The 13,766-nt window shown below is 38.2% G+C and overlaps 1 protein-coding gene and 1 long non-coding RNA gene across 3 annotated transcripts in view; one reads left to right on the top strand and one right to left on the bottom strand.

Annotated features, from left to right (window-relative positions):
• Nucleotides 1–891: 891 nt before the first annotated feature.
• On the bottom strand, nt 892–7,822 carry nr2f1a (nuclear receptor subfamily 2, group F, member 1a). The gene is made up of 3 exons (XM_039662082.2): nt 6,703–7,822; nt 4,891–5,418; nt 892–2,114 (listed from the first exon to the last, which is right to left on the bottom strand). The coding sequence occupies exons 1-3, from the start codon at nt 7,133–7,135 to the stop codon at nt 1,840–1,842; spliced, it is 1,236 nt and encodes a 411-aa protein (XP_039518016.1). The 5' UTR covers nt 7,136–7,822; the 3' UTR covers nt 892–1,839.
• A 264-nt stretch (nt 7,823–8,086) lies between these two features.
• The window catches only part of LOC120478164 (uncharacterized), a 110,759-nt gene continuing 105,079 nt past the window's right edge, over nt 8,087–13,766 (top strand). For both annotated transcript variants that reach the window (XR_016168293.1, XR_016168294.1), the window contains exon 1: nt 8,087–9,636. This is a non-coding gene — a long non-coding RNA (uncharacterized LOC120478164). The remainder of the gene's footprint in view (nt 9,637–13,766) is intronic.

The following is a 13,766-nucleotide window of genomic DNA, read 5'->3' on the forward strand; positions in this document are numbered from 1 at the left end:
TTGAATTCAAAGAGCTGTGCTCAGTAACGTTTTCAGTGACATTGTGGTCAGCGAAAGTTATTGTCATTGTACGTTGTCACATCATACGTGAAATGTATTAGGATAATCATGCATGAGTATCAAGTGATTTCCTTTCATGGTTTCAACCAATCATACGAGGCTGCACATGCATTTCTCTCTATCTCGGTACAATAGATCACATTTAGTGCTCATATCGACCGGCTTACATGCGGCATTACATATCTTAGATTGATCACATACAACTGCTGCTGCGTTCCTTGAGAAAACATCTGTCCTTACACAGATCCGTTCGCAATCACATCAAAGTAATAATAGTCTGCTTAGTTTAGATGGATTTGTTTTCTCTTTCTCTCCACTTCTCAAAACTGTGGTGATAGAAGAATAAACCCTTGTTGCCTTATTAGAGGGAAGGCATTACTGTATATCTTCCCTTTGACTATGAGCAAGCATTTCAGTTGCCTGGGAAAAATATTAAACATTAATGCGCTGAAACAGGCATAGATCTTTGAACCAGTCTGTAGCTACGTCACAGAAATTTTATTCTGCTCACGATGCTGACTCCAGATCATATATGCTATAAAACGCACGTGCTCACCAAAACCCGCACAGAGAATAAATATGCCACCAAAAGTATTCGATTGTTTGCATTTGTAACATATGTAGTAGAGGTTTTACAGTATTTCAAAACTCTTCTTGGCGGGGTTAAATTTTTGTGTCAACATACTGGCCAGCGTATTAAAACGTTTAGATGAAACAAACCTGTGCTTTTTGGCCTTCCTTACCAAACAAAAATATGCATGCATGTAAAAGCACACCCCAAAAGCTCATTAATAGCACGAAGAACATTGAATTTGCTGAGAGCGAGACAAGTGTTGCCTATTTCCTTTTTAATAGTATAGTCACCATCACACAACTTCACGCGACCCTTCTGCACAGGCATATCATGGATTGAGCAAAAAAATGAAAGGCAACATCCAATAAAAAAGAAATAGCGGAAATATCAAGACGAAACAAACAAAATGTATTTGAAAATGATATATTAAAAGTGCTTTTGACTTTTCATGTCTTTTATCTCTGACTGATGATTGACTCAACACACACACTCGCACACACATTCGACCAAGAAAAAGTTTCACCGGTGTCCTCTCCTTCAAAATGTCCATGAGGTCAGATTTTGCCGAAGTTGCATGTCCATAGCATCAAGTGGGGGGAAGGTTCAACCATCAGTGAAATTGTCATTGCGATTAGACTGTGTCTTATTTGTCTAATGTTTTTCTTTATTTTTAAATTCTCACTTCAATTTTAATTCTTGGAGAACATATCTTCAACAACATATATCGCACTCATTATAAGAAGCAAAAGGTTATATCAAAAATCATTAGTATAGAATCACAGAAAAAAACTGGTTTAGAACCAGAAAAAATACAAAACAGAGATACATAGACACAGGACATTTCTTATAATTGCTTGGAAATTTCTTTCCCGCTAAGTCTTGCTCATTTACTGCGCATATGATGTTCTTCATTTTAATTGTACGTATTTTGTTCTTTACAAAAGAAAAACAAAAACAAAATAAAATGAAAATAAAGACTAGTATTTTACAAAATGGAGAGTGTTCTTGATGACGGCGATGGATTTGCACGGGAGTACGTCCAGTTCTTTAATCTTTGTACATTACATATTCCATTTCGGTCCCAGAAGACAAAAAAGAGTGTCTTCCTAAGTGGTCAGAAATTAGGTCCTACATATATAGTCTTCTTGAAAGGGCTTGCAGAATTTTGGTCCTTTAGTCTTTTTTGTCTCACTCGCTCATTCGGATCATTGAATGGACATGTAGGGCCAGTTGAAGCTGCTCCCGGATAATAACATATCCCTGATGAGGGTTTCAATGGGAGTTTTACCTACCAAGCGAACGAAGAACAGCTGTTCAATTACTGACGAAGAGACAGTGCGGAGAGAAGGCAGTCGCAGCAAAAGCTTGCCAAAGCGACTGGGCTGGTTCGGGTACTGGCTCCTCACGTACTCCTCCAGGGCGCACTGAGACTTCTCTTGCAGGCTCTCGATGTGTGCAGCATCTGACAGGCCGCAAGCGTCTGAGTAGACAAAACACAGCACAGAAAAAGGCCCAGGTTATCATTCAGCATCAGCATTACGTGTTGTTGACAAAGTGAGATGAACAAACACGAGCCCAACATCATGCATCACGCAGCGTATGAGGCTGCCTGTAATATAAATAAACAATACGACTGCGCAATCCCTCAAGAGTAACAGAACGTATTCCCTGCGTTGTAGGGGACATACCACATGCGCGCTCACAAATCAGACTAAACAAAGTGTTCGTAAGGACGAGGGTGCATAAGCTTGACTGAAGAGGATGGAGAAGGCGTCAAACATGGAAATATCCAGCCACATATTTGAAAGAGAATTTGGCATGGTAATAACCGAATTATAACCTAATTGCTTTCCAGATGCTACCGAGTCATTTCTCGTGCGAATCCCTGTGCCATCAGTTGCCTCTGCTGGGAGTTTGAATGAGCAGGCAAGGCCACTGGAAGCAATCACATTTATCACCGTGGACTTGCCTGAGGACACAATCGCCTAAATTTACGAAAAGAACATGTATTTTACAGAAAAAAATACCCTGAGTCAACATTGTATGTCAATTAATGACATTACGTCAAACATGTTTGCAATAAACGCCAATGAAGTAGCCTACACACATAGCTCAAACACTGGGACTACTAGAATCAGTTCTGCGCCAAACGTCCTTTTTCTTGAACACTATCGCCAGGCCAATACGCATTTTGTTAGCATTCTAATATGGCGGCTCTGTTGAAGATAGGCCTATTCAAAATAAGGGTTTACGTCTTGTTGAATTTACGACTTAAAGTGTAATGGCGTTGTGTGCGTGCCTCGGCGACTGATCTTAATTGGACTGGACGAGAACACACTGCGGTCAAATAATAACCTTCTGAACTCTTGAACTGTGCTAAGTCCTTGCTAAAATCTCTCAGTAATGTGACCTCATGGGCCACTTTCCGCTACAGCCAGCATGTGCAGAAAGCACTGCTATAAAAACAGACAATTCAGCAAAATAGCCTACAATATTGTGTTTCGTATATGCAGGAATGCTTTTGTTAATAGTTTACTTAACGATAAACACATAATAAGAAAAAAAAAAACTCGCGAAGACACAAAACCAAGGGGCGCATTATGAATTGTTAATCCATCACGTGTAACATATGACTATTTGTTCAAAATGTTATGGAGCAATCTGCACCACGGTCTGGTAAAAAATCTGAAGATATAGCCAACTAATTATTATCGAAACGTATTACTTTCAAGTTTTCCGGATAAGGAAAACCTGATTTACCGAAGTGTCTAGAAGTTGTTCTGAAACATTACCCAGTCCAGACCCAAATATCCGAGTGCTTTGTAATTCATTGTTAAGAATTGCAAAGGACGTTCTGTGTGAGACTGACGTCATTGAGAAACAAATAACCTATAACGTTAAATTTCGGTGGCAAAGATTAGATGTTCAAAACATCTACAAATGTGTTTTTTCCCACATTTTTGACATGCTTTACATATGCTAATCGACACTAACGGATATTTCTGAAAATGAAGGCAATACACAAAGTGTAAACCGAACCGTGGCCTACTTCAACTAACTTGAACGCCTCATTTTATTTTCACCTTAAGGGAAACAGACTACACATTTTATGGCTACACTACAGAACATCACAGTAAGCTATAGTCTCTTTCAGACACGTTTAAATATATATATATATATATATATATATATATATATATATATATATATATACAGTATATACAGTATATATATATATATATATATATATGTGTGTGTGTGTGTGTGTGTGTGTGTGTGTGTGTGTGTGTGTGTGTGTGTGTGTAAGGCTGCCATGCACATCAAAGACGTTTAAAGGCATAGAGTAGCTATATTGACTTGTATTGTATTTCAAACTGCTAAAAAATATTAAAGTTGATATTATACTTGACATTTCATTTACATTTTAGCATACGAAGATCAAATCACAATAATTAAGACAAAAATACGCACACAATATACAATTACGCTGTTATAATATCAGAAACAACAGTGCGCGGAAACTTGAAGAGTGTTATTATCGTTTGTTGCTCGGAAAAAAAAATACTAATACATTAAAAACATATTTTACGATGCTAGAGGTGTGAGGGCAAGTTGGTGTCGATCAATGGTTTGGTAAAATTGATATAGGTGTTTTTTTTATCGTTTGTTTACTATTTGGCTAATTAACCGATCATTAATTTGACTAACACAATTCTGGCGGATATTTCTGCGAGAATAAATATAATTTTTAAATATTACCCTAGCTTAAAAGCAATTGTTAATAATAGCAACCTTTTCTCAACAGAGGGCGAACAGTATTTGTGTATATACACTGTGACATCGTGTACAACTGTAAACAGTGGTTGAGCATATTTAGGAGAGATATTCGCAATGAGATCTACACTTGATTGACCAAATATTGGCCTAAATATTTTCCAAAAACATAGATTTAATCAGAAATGCAAATTCAAGCTCATTCATTTAATTTATGCTTTATTGTCAGTCTCCACTATTGCAAAATAATATTATCGGTTGACTACTAGGCCTATATGATAGCTACTTTGTATTGCATTAAATATTAAATATTGTGAATGCATTTTAAATACATTTGAAATAGGTCACTTGGGCGCTAAATACATTTTTACAGCACAAAGCCAGCTTGAGGCCCACTAGTGAAGCTTCGATGCCGAAGCTTTGCCAACCCGTATTGCATTGCCCCCTTATGTCTGTAAGTAGGCCTCGTCTCACACACTCACCTGATGTGAAGAGCACTATTGCCTTAATGCAGCTGTATTCTGCAGAATCTACGTGCAGAGCTTTGAGCTTCTCGACTTGTTCCTGGAAGATACGAATGTGATCCATGAAGGCGACGACGCGATCCGCCGACATAGGCGAGGCGTGCAGGCCGGCAGCGGCAAGCAGTGGGGCCACATGTAGGGGCATGGAGCACTGAGCCGCGTTTAGCACAAATAACTCGCTCCATGTCAGTCTGAGCAGGGACACCTGGTCGGTGATCTGCAGGTCTGGAAAGAAAGGGATGTTCCTCGCCCATTCCACAGCACTGAAGAGCAGACGAGCCGCAAGCTCACAGATGTTCTCGATCCCCATAATATTGTTGGGCTGCATGCACTGGCTGCCATAGCGAGACGTGGGATAAGGCTCTGCCCGAAGTAGTAACGAGATGTATCCGGAGAGATAGCAATGACCATTCAGAGGATCCCCGTTCGTTAGCGCGTACTGGCCCGGGTTCGGTTGGGTTGGAGGCATTCTTCCTCGCTGAACCGCTGACAAAAAGAAAGAAAGGGAGAGGAAATGTACATCTAAAACTGTGAAACATCATGTGGAAGCTTTACTTCGAGTGCATGGGTAGTCTGGAAGGCTGTTTAACATCTACGAAAATACAACTAAATTACAAACTGTTTGGCACTGCGTTTCGGGGGAAAAAAAAGAATAAAATAATTTCAAATGGTCCTTGAGTTCATAACCTATTATTAGGCGGCGATGTTTAGCTTTGTTTATGGACTTCTATGAAGACATACAAACACTCTCTAGCATTTTCTCTCTTTTTTGTCTTCACACACACGTACACACTACAATTGTTTATGTTTTTGTTTGATTTGCATGTTGTAAACACTGTGGACGAGGATCGAGCTTAAATCTCAACTACTACTAGCATCTTTCTTGTTACAAATACACACTCCAATATTACTTTGCCTGAAATATAGATTTGTGTATAGTAATACGTTTACAGGCAATTTAATGTTTAAGATACTAACTCTCAAAAGGATTTATTTTGGTATCCACAATCGAGCACACAATCGAAGACTTTGTTTTTATCATTGTAACAACGAAAAGCATATATATAGGCATTATCTTACGTTGAACTATTTCTTATTTTAAGACAATTTTGAGGTCCTTAATAGCAGTTTCGTTCCGCTCAGTTATTAAGAGTAGACTTGCAAAGGCCATTGTTCGCATACAGCTTAGGCTGAGAGGGGACAGACAGGCCTCTAAACGCTTACTCTAAGCTACGGCGTAAAAACAGATGCACATCTTATTTTCAAAGATAAAACTATAGCCCCTTGTTTCATTTATGTGTACAAGAAGTGGTTAGTGTGTGAACTGTGAAGTAGTTTTTCGGTAGGCTTGTGCAGTCTTTCAGCACGCACGCGCGCACGCAACCACACACACACACACACACACACACACACACACACACACACACACACTTTATCCTTCTCTCTCTCTCTCTCTCTCTCTCTCTCTCTTACACATAGCCTATACAGTGTTCATATGTGACTTTAATAAATCATGTAATTGGCTGAGTTGAAAGGGTGCATATGATGCTTACCTATCTATGTGAACAATATCACTTGTGTTAGATGCATGCTGCTCTTGCCAATGCGAGCGGATTTACTACTGCTTGTAGGCTACGCGCCCTCTGACACTCTTTAGTAAGCAATCAAAGCGAATTTATTTAGCGTTTGTATGTGCGAGCTTTACGTAACTGGCTCTGAACAATAAACATGTGTGTAGCAATAGTGTTGCGTTTAGAAAAATATATTCACCTTCCCGCCGCATGCCCACTTTTAAACATTTCTTCAGCCGACAATATTGGCACTGATTACGATGGTGCTGATCAATAGGACAGTTCCTGTTGGCACGACATGTATATGTTAAGTTCCTTCGGACACTCCTCTTGAAGAAACTTTTGCATCCTTCGCAGGTGAATTGACCATAGTGCTTGCCGCTCGATTTGTCCCCGCAAACAACACATTCTATATGCTGCTGACTCTGTCCAGAATTCTGGCTGCCCTTGTCGCCAGCTGTCCCTGGTGTGGACGGGGGTCCTGGCTGACTGGGAGTCTGCGGAGTGTGTGGTGCCGCTGACGCCGCCTGCTGTTGCTCCCTCGCCGGCTGAGCTGCTGGATTGGGGCCGCTCGGAGGTCCTCCGGCCACGTCTTCCTGCGGATCTCGCCATACGCTAACTACCATTGCCATATCTCGGGCCCGAAAAGTGCTTTCAAGCGAACTGGTCGCTCGGATATCGGAGCAGGGAAAAGGGAAGTCTTGAACGAACGGCAGCGCGAATTCAAATCGGAGCACTCAATCTCATAAGGAAAAAAAGTAGAAGCAGAAAATGATCAATACATTCAAAATACCGCAGTCGATAGAAAGGCACCCGATCAGGATATGCAATTGTCGGGAGGCCAGTTCCAAGGTAAATTGCAGACAGCCATTCGGGAACCCAATCGTGTATAGAGAAAGCGATCCCAGACGCAATAAAAAAAGAAAATCAGTTTTCTTAAAAAATACCGCAATAAAAATTCTTCACGTTGAAGCAAAAATAATAGCTTTCTGGTGGACCGGAGATCCAAAGTGCTGTGCAAAATAAATTCCCCTCTTTTTCCTTCCTTGCTCCTCTCTCCGTCTTCGCGGTTGAAGAGGAGGAAACACTGAAGAACGGATTTCTCTATCTATGTTCATGAATAAAGCTCATCTGGTCCGACGAAAGAAAAAAAAAACAACGTCGCCCGAGTGCATATGTAGTTTCACCTCTCCAGTCGGAACAGAGCAACGATAAAAAGAAGAAGAAAAAAAAAACAACTAATGGAATATGTAAGGAGCAGAGACTCAAAAAAGAATGCGTTTTAACGGGAGTACCAGCGGAGCAATGTTTCCGAAACGGAGATCTGCGCGAATGTCTGTATATAGTGAACTTTGACACTACTATTGAAACTGACACGTTTCTATGGAGATCGCTGCGCCTTATATGGTGCTCGTGTCAAGGAGCCAAGAGAGGGGCTGCTGGCAACTGATAATCAAAGGCGACTGACTGGTCAGAACCCTGCATCGGGGGGGAGAGAGAAAATGGGAGGCTAAGGTTAGCCAAGCCTCCTTCACTCCATTGGTTAGAGTCCTCGCTCCTCGCTACCTACGACTGAGGGCTCTGACAAGCACAATTTACATTGCGCTCGCCCCTGCGCGGCTATTTACTTTGAAACCCGATTAGAATGGACCGTCTATTGTCACAAAAAGAGGAAGAAACCCCAGAAAGAAGCGGCTAAAAGCGGGATGAAAGCAATAAGCGAACTATACGCGCACGTGAAATATAAACAAATGCATTTGAGGCAGAGAGAACTGGTGCGAGCCTCATAAAGTTGAAAGTATTGTGTTCAAAGCTGTAGTCTTAATTACAAAAAAATACCCATGGTAACATCCAGATTTGAACTATGAAGGTCCCATTGACATTTTACGTAATTTGACAGAACAATACCTATTGGAAACTGAGTATCAATGTATAAAGCAGATTTTGACGCGTCACTTAAGCATATCTCAGTAAAACGATCAAATAAATAAATGAAGAAAAAAAAACCGTATTGGGACTCGTAATGACTATAGTTTGACTAGAAAGATAACAGTATAATGGAATGCTTTACCAGTGATAGGAAACAGATCAAGCCAGCCAGGGCACAAAAGAGGAATCAGACTATTATTATATTGGAAAGTATAAAAATCCATCGTTCAGTGTGTTTTAACAGATTATCAACGATGGAAGTTTTTTTGTAGATTATAATGCGCATGGAGACTGGCTTTTTGTGCATGAATGCCGAAGGCTGCGCTGTACAAGCTTATAATGTCTGGATCGGGCTGCCATCTAGCGTACAGTAGACAATTACAGCGACATAAAAATGAGTAATTTATTGTCATTTTTTTTTTTTTTTTTTTTTGCATGTTCCTAAATGTAGTTCAGAGACAAATTACGCAGTGGGATGAACATATCAGATTTTAATTTTATTGATGTATTTATGACACTTTGGCTATATGCTGATTTCAAAGTCTTACTTTGATCATTATAGTGCAACTTGATAATCATTAAGCCTGTTTTATTTAGCAATGTCTGTGCTTAGAAATAATTCGTTTTACGTAGAAACAATTTTGGTCATTGCCAGTTGACATAACCGAGACGTTAAAAAGCAAACTAAGCAAGCTATTAGTTAATTAAATCTCTTGGTAACTTGTATCATGACAAACTATTTTACCAGAACTCTGCTATATATGAACTCTGCATCAACAGTCCAAAACTGTGCGAAAGAAGTTAAGAGGTGAGAAACACCGACATCCGTCCATTTACGAAACCCTTACAAATAGGTAGCCTATTTTCAACTCGACCGCGGAGCTTCCTCCGTCTCTTCTCACACCGATCCGCAGAAACGCACGCTGCTGTCCTCTGTTCTTTGCAAAGGTGAAACGAATAAGATTAAAAGGAACAAAGAGAAACTTCTTTAAGTGTACCATCAAGGTTTTACTCCACAGACAGGGAAGAGAGCGAGAGGGGAGAGAGGGAGAGGGACAGCGAATGGGAACACAAGGCACGCATGAAAACAGTATTGAAGAAATGGTAAAGTGGACACTTGGACATTCAAAGGGCGAGCGCCCAGCGACTAGTGGGTATCATACTTTGGGATCGGCGGTTTCTCAGTTTGGTCCATATTTGAAAGGTAAGTAATTTGATCAATTTATGCAATCCCCGATTTTTTTTTTTTTTTTTTGGGGGGGGGGGGGGGGGGGGTGAAATTCTTATAAATATATCGCAATGTATACGTAAACTTGTATCAAACTAAAACCTCAAATACTCATCAAATTACGAGACTGTCATGTGAAAGTAATGCGGATACAGACCACGGGAGATCGGTGGACAGAATTCTATCGATCACTTGCACTAGCCTATACTCTTATAAACAAAACAAAACAAAACAACAACAACAAAAAACTCTAACGTTGTAGTAACGCTGAACATGACTAAACGTTTGACTTTAAGAAACGCCTTTTCACCTGTGTTATTCGTCTTGTATGATCTCGTAATGGGAAGATCGATAGCAGTCTGTTTGTCTAAGTGATAATGTCAACGGATTAAAAGGACGATTATACGATAGACATGTTCAGAATAAAGTATATAGGGCTGACGCGTGTTCATAAAAAATTAAACCATTTTGAGAAGCAAAAAAAAAAAAAACTTATTGAAGAAAAGGTAGCCTATATATCTGCCTTGAAGGATTTTTTTTCTCTCATGACTTTCATCAAATGTGTTATCAACATAATTAAAGGCAATTATGACACAATTAAAGAGAGAGAGCACATTTCACTATGTAAATCTTACGTATTTTTGGGATCATTATATATATATGAAGAGTTCAGATGCAAAAGCCTCTAAGTGCCATTTGAAATTTTCTTCTAGAATGATCATTTTTATCAAGCTTGTATATTTAAGTTCAGTGATTTCACTTAAATTGCAATGATAATTACCTATTAATTGTTATTTAAGAGAAATTACTGAACTTAAATATACAAGTTTGATAAAAATCATCATTAAAGAAGAAAATTTCAAATGGCATTTAGAGGCTTTTGCATCTGAACTCTTCATATATATATATATATATATATATATATATATATATATATATATATATATATATATATATATATATGTGTGTGTGTGTGTGTGTGTGTGTGTGTGTGTGTGTGTGATCCCATATATATCTAAATGTGTGTGTGCGTGCCTATTTATAAAGAAAAATAGAATTAGGCCTTGTACCCATCAAAAGCTTTTGTTAGTCATGAGTTTGTATTGCACGTTTTATCGATAGAATGTAAGTAAAAAGTGCAAAACAATGTTCAGTAAGTTAGTTACAATATTTCAAATGATAATATAAAGGATAATTATGATTATAAAATAATAAAATAAAATTAGATAATCATATGACTAAGTTATGTTATATATTGAAATCAACGATGGTGGAAGAGATGCGTCTTCATGATGTAGCCTAATGTTTTGATGTGTGGTGATGATGATGATGATGATGATGATGATGAGAATATTAATAATAAATAATGATGCTGATAATTAATCGTTTCACATGCACCTCATATAATTTGTATTATAGTGTTATATTTCTTAATGACCGTGCAAACTCTTTCAAAACAGCAATAAACAACATATACGGTTTAGTCTAATCTAATGCATGGACCCTAAGAGCTGCTCGGGTAATAAAATCCCACGAATGGTGGACCTCCTACCAAGGGAGCACGAATGTAAATACGCGCGGGTTAGATGCTATAAACTCTAAGGACACCGCACGGATAAAACTTCAGACATCTATGAAGTTACTTTTATCCAAAGTCCCATTGAAATCAGAATAAATTGTATATATGTTTTTGTTTACTTACATTTACAGTTTTTACAGTAAACATCTGAACCCAAATCACACTATAAAGAGTTCGGTTTGTAGTTTTTACCTCTCCATACAGATCAAATACTTCCCTTAAAACTGAATTGCTTGTGTATCATAATGACTGCATCGATTGTAAGCTACTAAAGACAAATCTGAATCGTCTGTTGCTTGACACCAGGCCTTTCATGAGCAGTTTTATAATTTCAGTAATCATTACATACAAAAGTAGAATATGTAGGTTTAAATATATAGACATATATACTAATAGAAAAAAAATGCATGACAGAAATATAAACTTGAACAAATACAGATAAAAAAGTAATCAACAAAGCAATATATCAAAACTTTCATCAAAGTAGAGCATCGCTACATTGCAAGTAACGCGTTTTAACACAACGCGTTTTAGTTAAAATTGCGGATAATTTAAACGTGATAACCATTTTGGGAAGCATTTGCTTATGGTAGGCTATAGTTTTAAAGTTATCTACGTTGTAAGTGTTGCATTGAAAAATGCAACACTCTTTGCATGTGTTAAGAGAGACATTTTGTTCTAGTTGGTTATATTTTACTCTCTGTAATCTCAGTTTTTAAACACGTTGCGCGCCTCTCTGGTGGGTTTTTGTCATTTTGAGTAGTGGTGAGTTGAAAGAGAAGAGGAGGGGGCTTTTGTTCAATTTGATCCCTAACTATTTGGGGGCTCAGATTGGTGTGAAAGGGACGAGAAGGTCACTTGAAATCGCCTTTTATCCACTGCCATTTTCTCCATGGATCAGCAACTTTCAATGGACATCATCTAATCGCTCTTAATGGAAAGGGTAGTGGGGAGAGTTGCAGAAAATATCTTAAACTACGCCACTTAATATTACTGCATGGGCTATTTTAAGACGAACTCGTTAATGTTTCGCACAAAATCACTCCAGCATTCCCCCTATGTGTTTCATGCTTGAAGATTTAGCTGAATATTGCCTATAGGCGTAATAACTGGTATTCACTTTACATCTTGGTTCAGCTGACCAGCAGATTATATATACACATATTCACACACACTTTAACATCTCTTTATTTACAATGCACATAAACAGGCGAATTATCTTACTGCCAGTGTGGTTGTTGATAGCCTATAGGATGATTACGTTGGCCGTCACGGGGGATGAAGAAAACAGGTAGGAAAATAGGCCTATTATTTTTTAAAGCTTATAGATTTTTAAGTGGCCCACACAACTAAATGCATTGTCAAATTCCGAATTAATTATAAAATTGAGTTGACTGTAATTGTCCACAATGGGGGAATTTTGTTTTTCTTTCTAGTTTGCTTGTGGTAAGAGTTTAGTTAGAGAGACTGTCAGTTTATGCTGGAGGTAATGGCTTTATTGCTCACAAACCATCATCTATTTAGAGCTTATGTACTAATTGCCTTGGATGGCCTCATAGACCAAGATCATAAATCCGTTAGTAGTTAAAACCAGCCAAGACCCATAATTAGTCTAACTTGCGCTTCTGACATTCCCTCAAAAGGCATGCAAACCACAACAATGACACTAAAGTACACGTATCGTATGTTGTCAGCAAATCCTTAAGGAGCTCCATCTCAGACACACGGAAGGAATTTACCAGCACAGACAGGATTCATAAAAGTCTTAAAATAATTAATTAAAAATACATTTTTTAATGACATTATAGGTGTCTTATCTATGTGTTAGGCTACTTAAAGTAGTTTTTACCAAACACATAGGGGGGATATTTAATAAAGATAGCCTATAAGGACTATCCAGAAGCAAAAGCAGAAGGAAACAGAGGTAAAACGTCAGGTGCACGTAAGTAGGCTATACTTTAATCTCTCTGGCATGTTTTCTCAAAAGCATCGCTTCATAAATAGAACTTAACCGTTTTAAAGATAGTCACACCACTCAGCTTCCATACGTGAATTTAAAATTATCTTTTTTAATATGTTTAACATTTATCTTGCTTTTAGCACATCAGGGGCAATAGAACATTTAATAAACAATATTAATCCCTTTTGATAATTTTCAAATTCATTAGGCTACCATGCACACTGGAAAAAAGTGTGTAAAATCGCATTGAAAGCGGCACGCATATCACGTGATAGGTCTGGATTTACTTGCAGACTACGCGGTAGGCTGTAACTTTATTATAAACAAAATAATTGAATAAATATTTTATTATATTCATTCACATCTAGCTACAGTATGAAGTTATCAATATTAAAATATTATCTTTCCAAAGCCATATAATCATTCATTTGACTAAATTCTGTAATTATTATAACTTCAACACCTGCACAAGATGACGCGCAAGTTTCCACTTTAGGCAGTTTCACACTCTTCGTTTTGGAGAGACCAACTCTTCGACATATTGGAGATAGTCAATATAGTTAAGCA

The sequence above is a fragment of the Pimephales promelas genome, chromosome 4 (assembly GCF_988280905.1).
Source record: "Pimephales promelas chromosome 4, fPimPro1.hap1.1, whole genome shotgun sequence".
NCBI classification, from domain to species: Eukaryota; Metazoa; Chordata; class Actinopteri; order Cypriniformes; family Leuciscidae; genus Pimephales; species Pimephales promelas.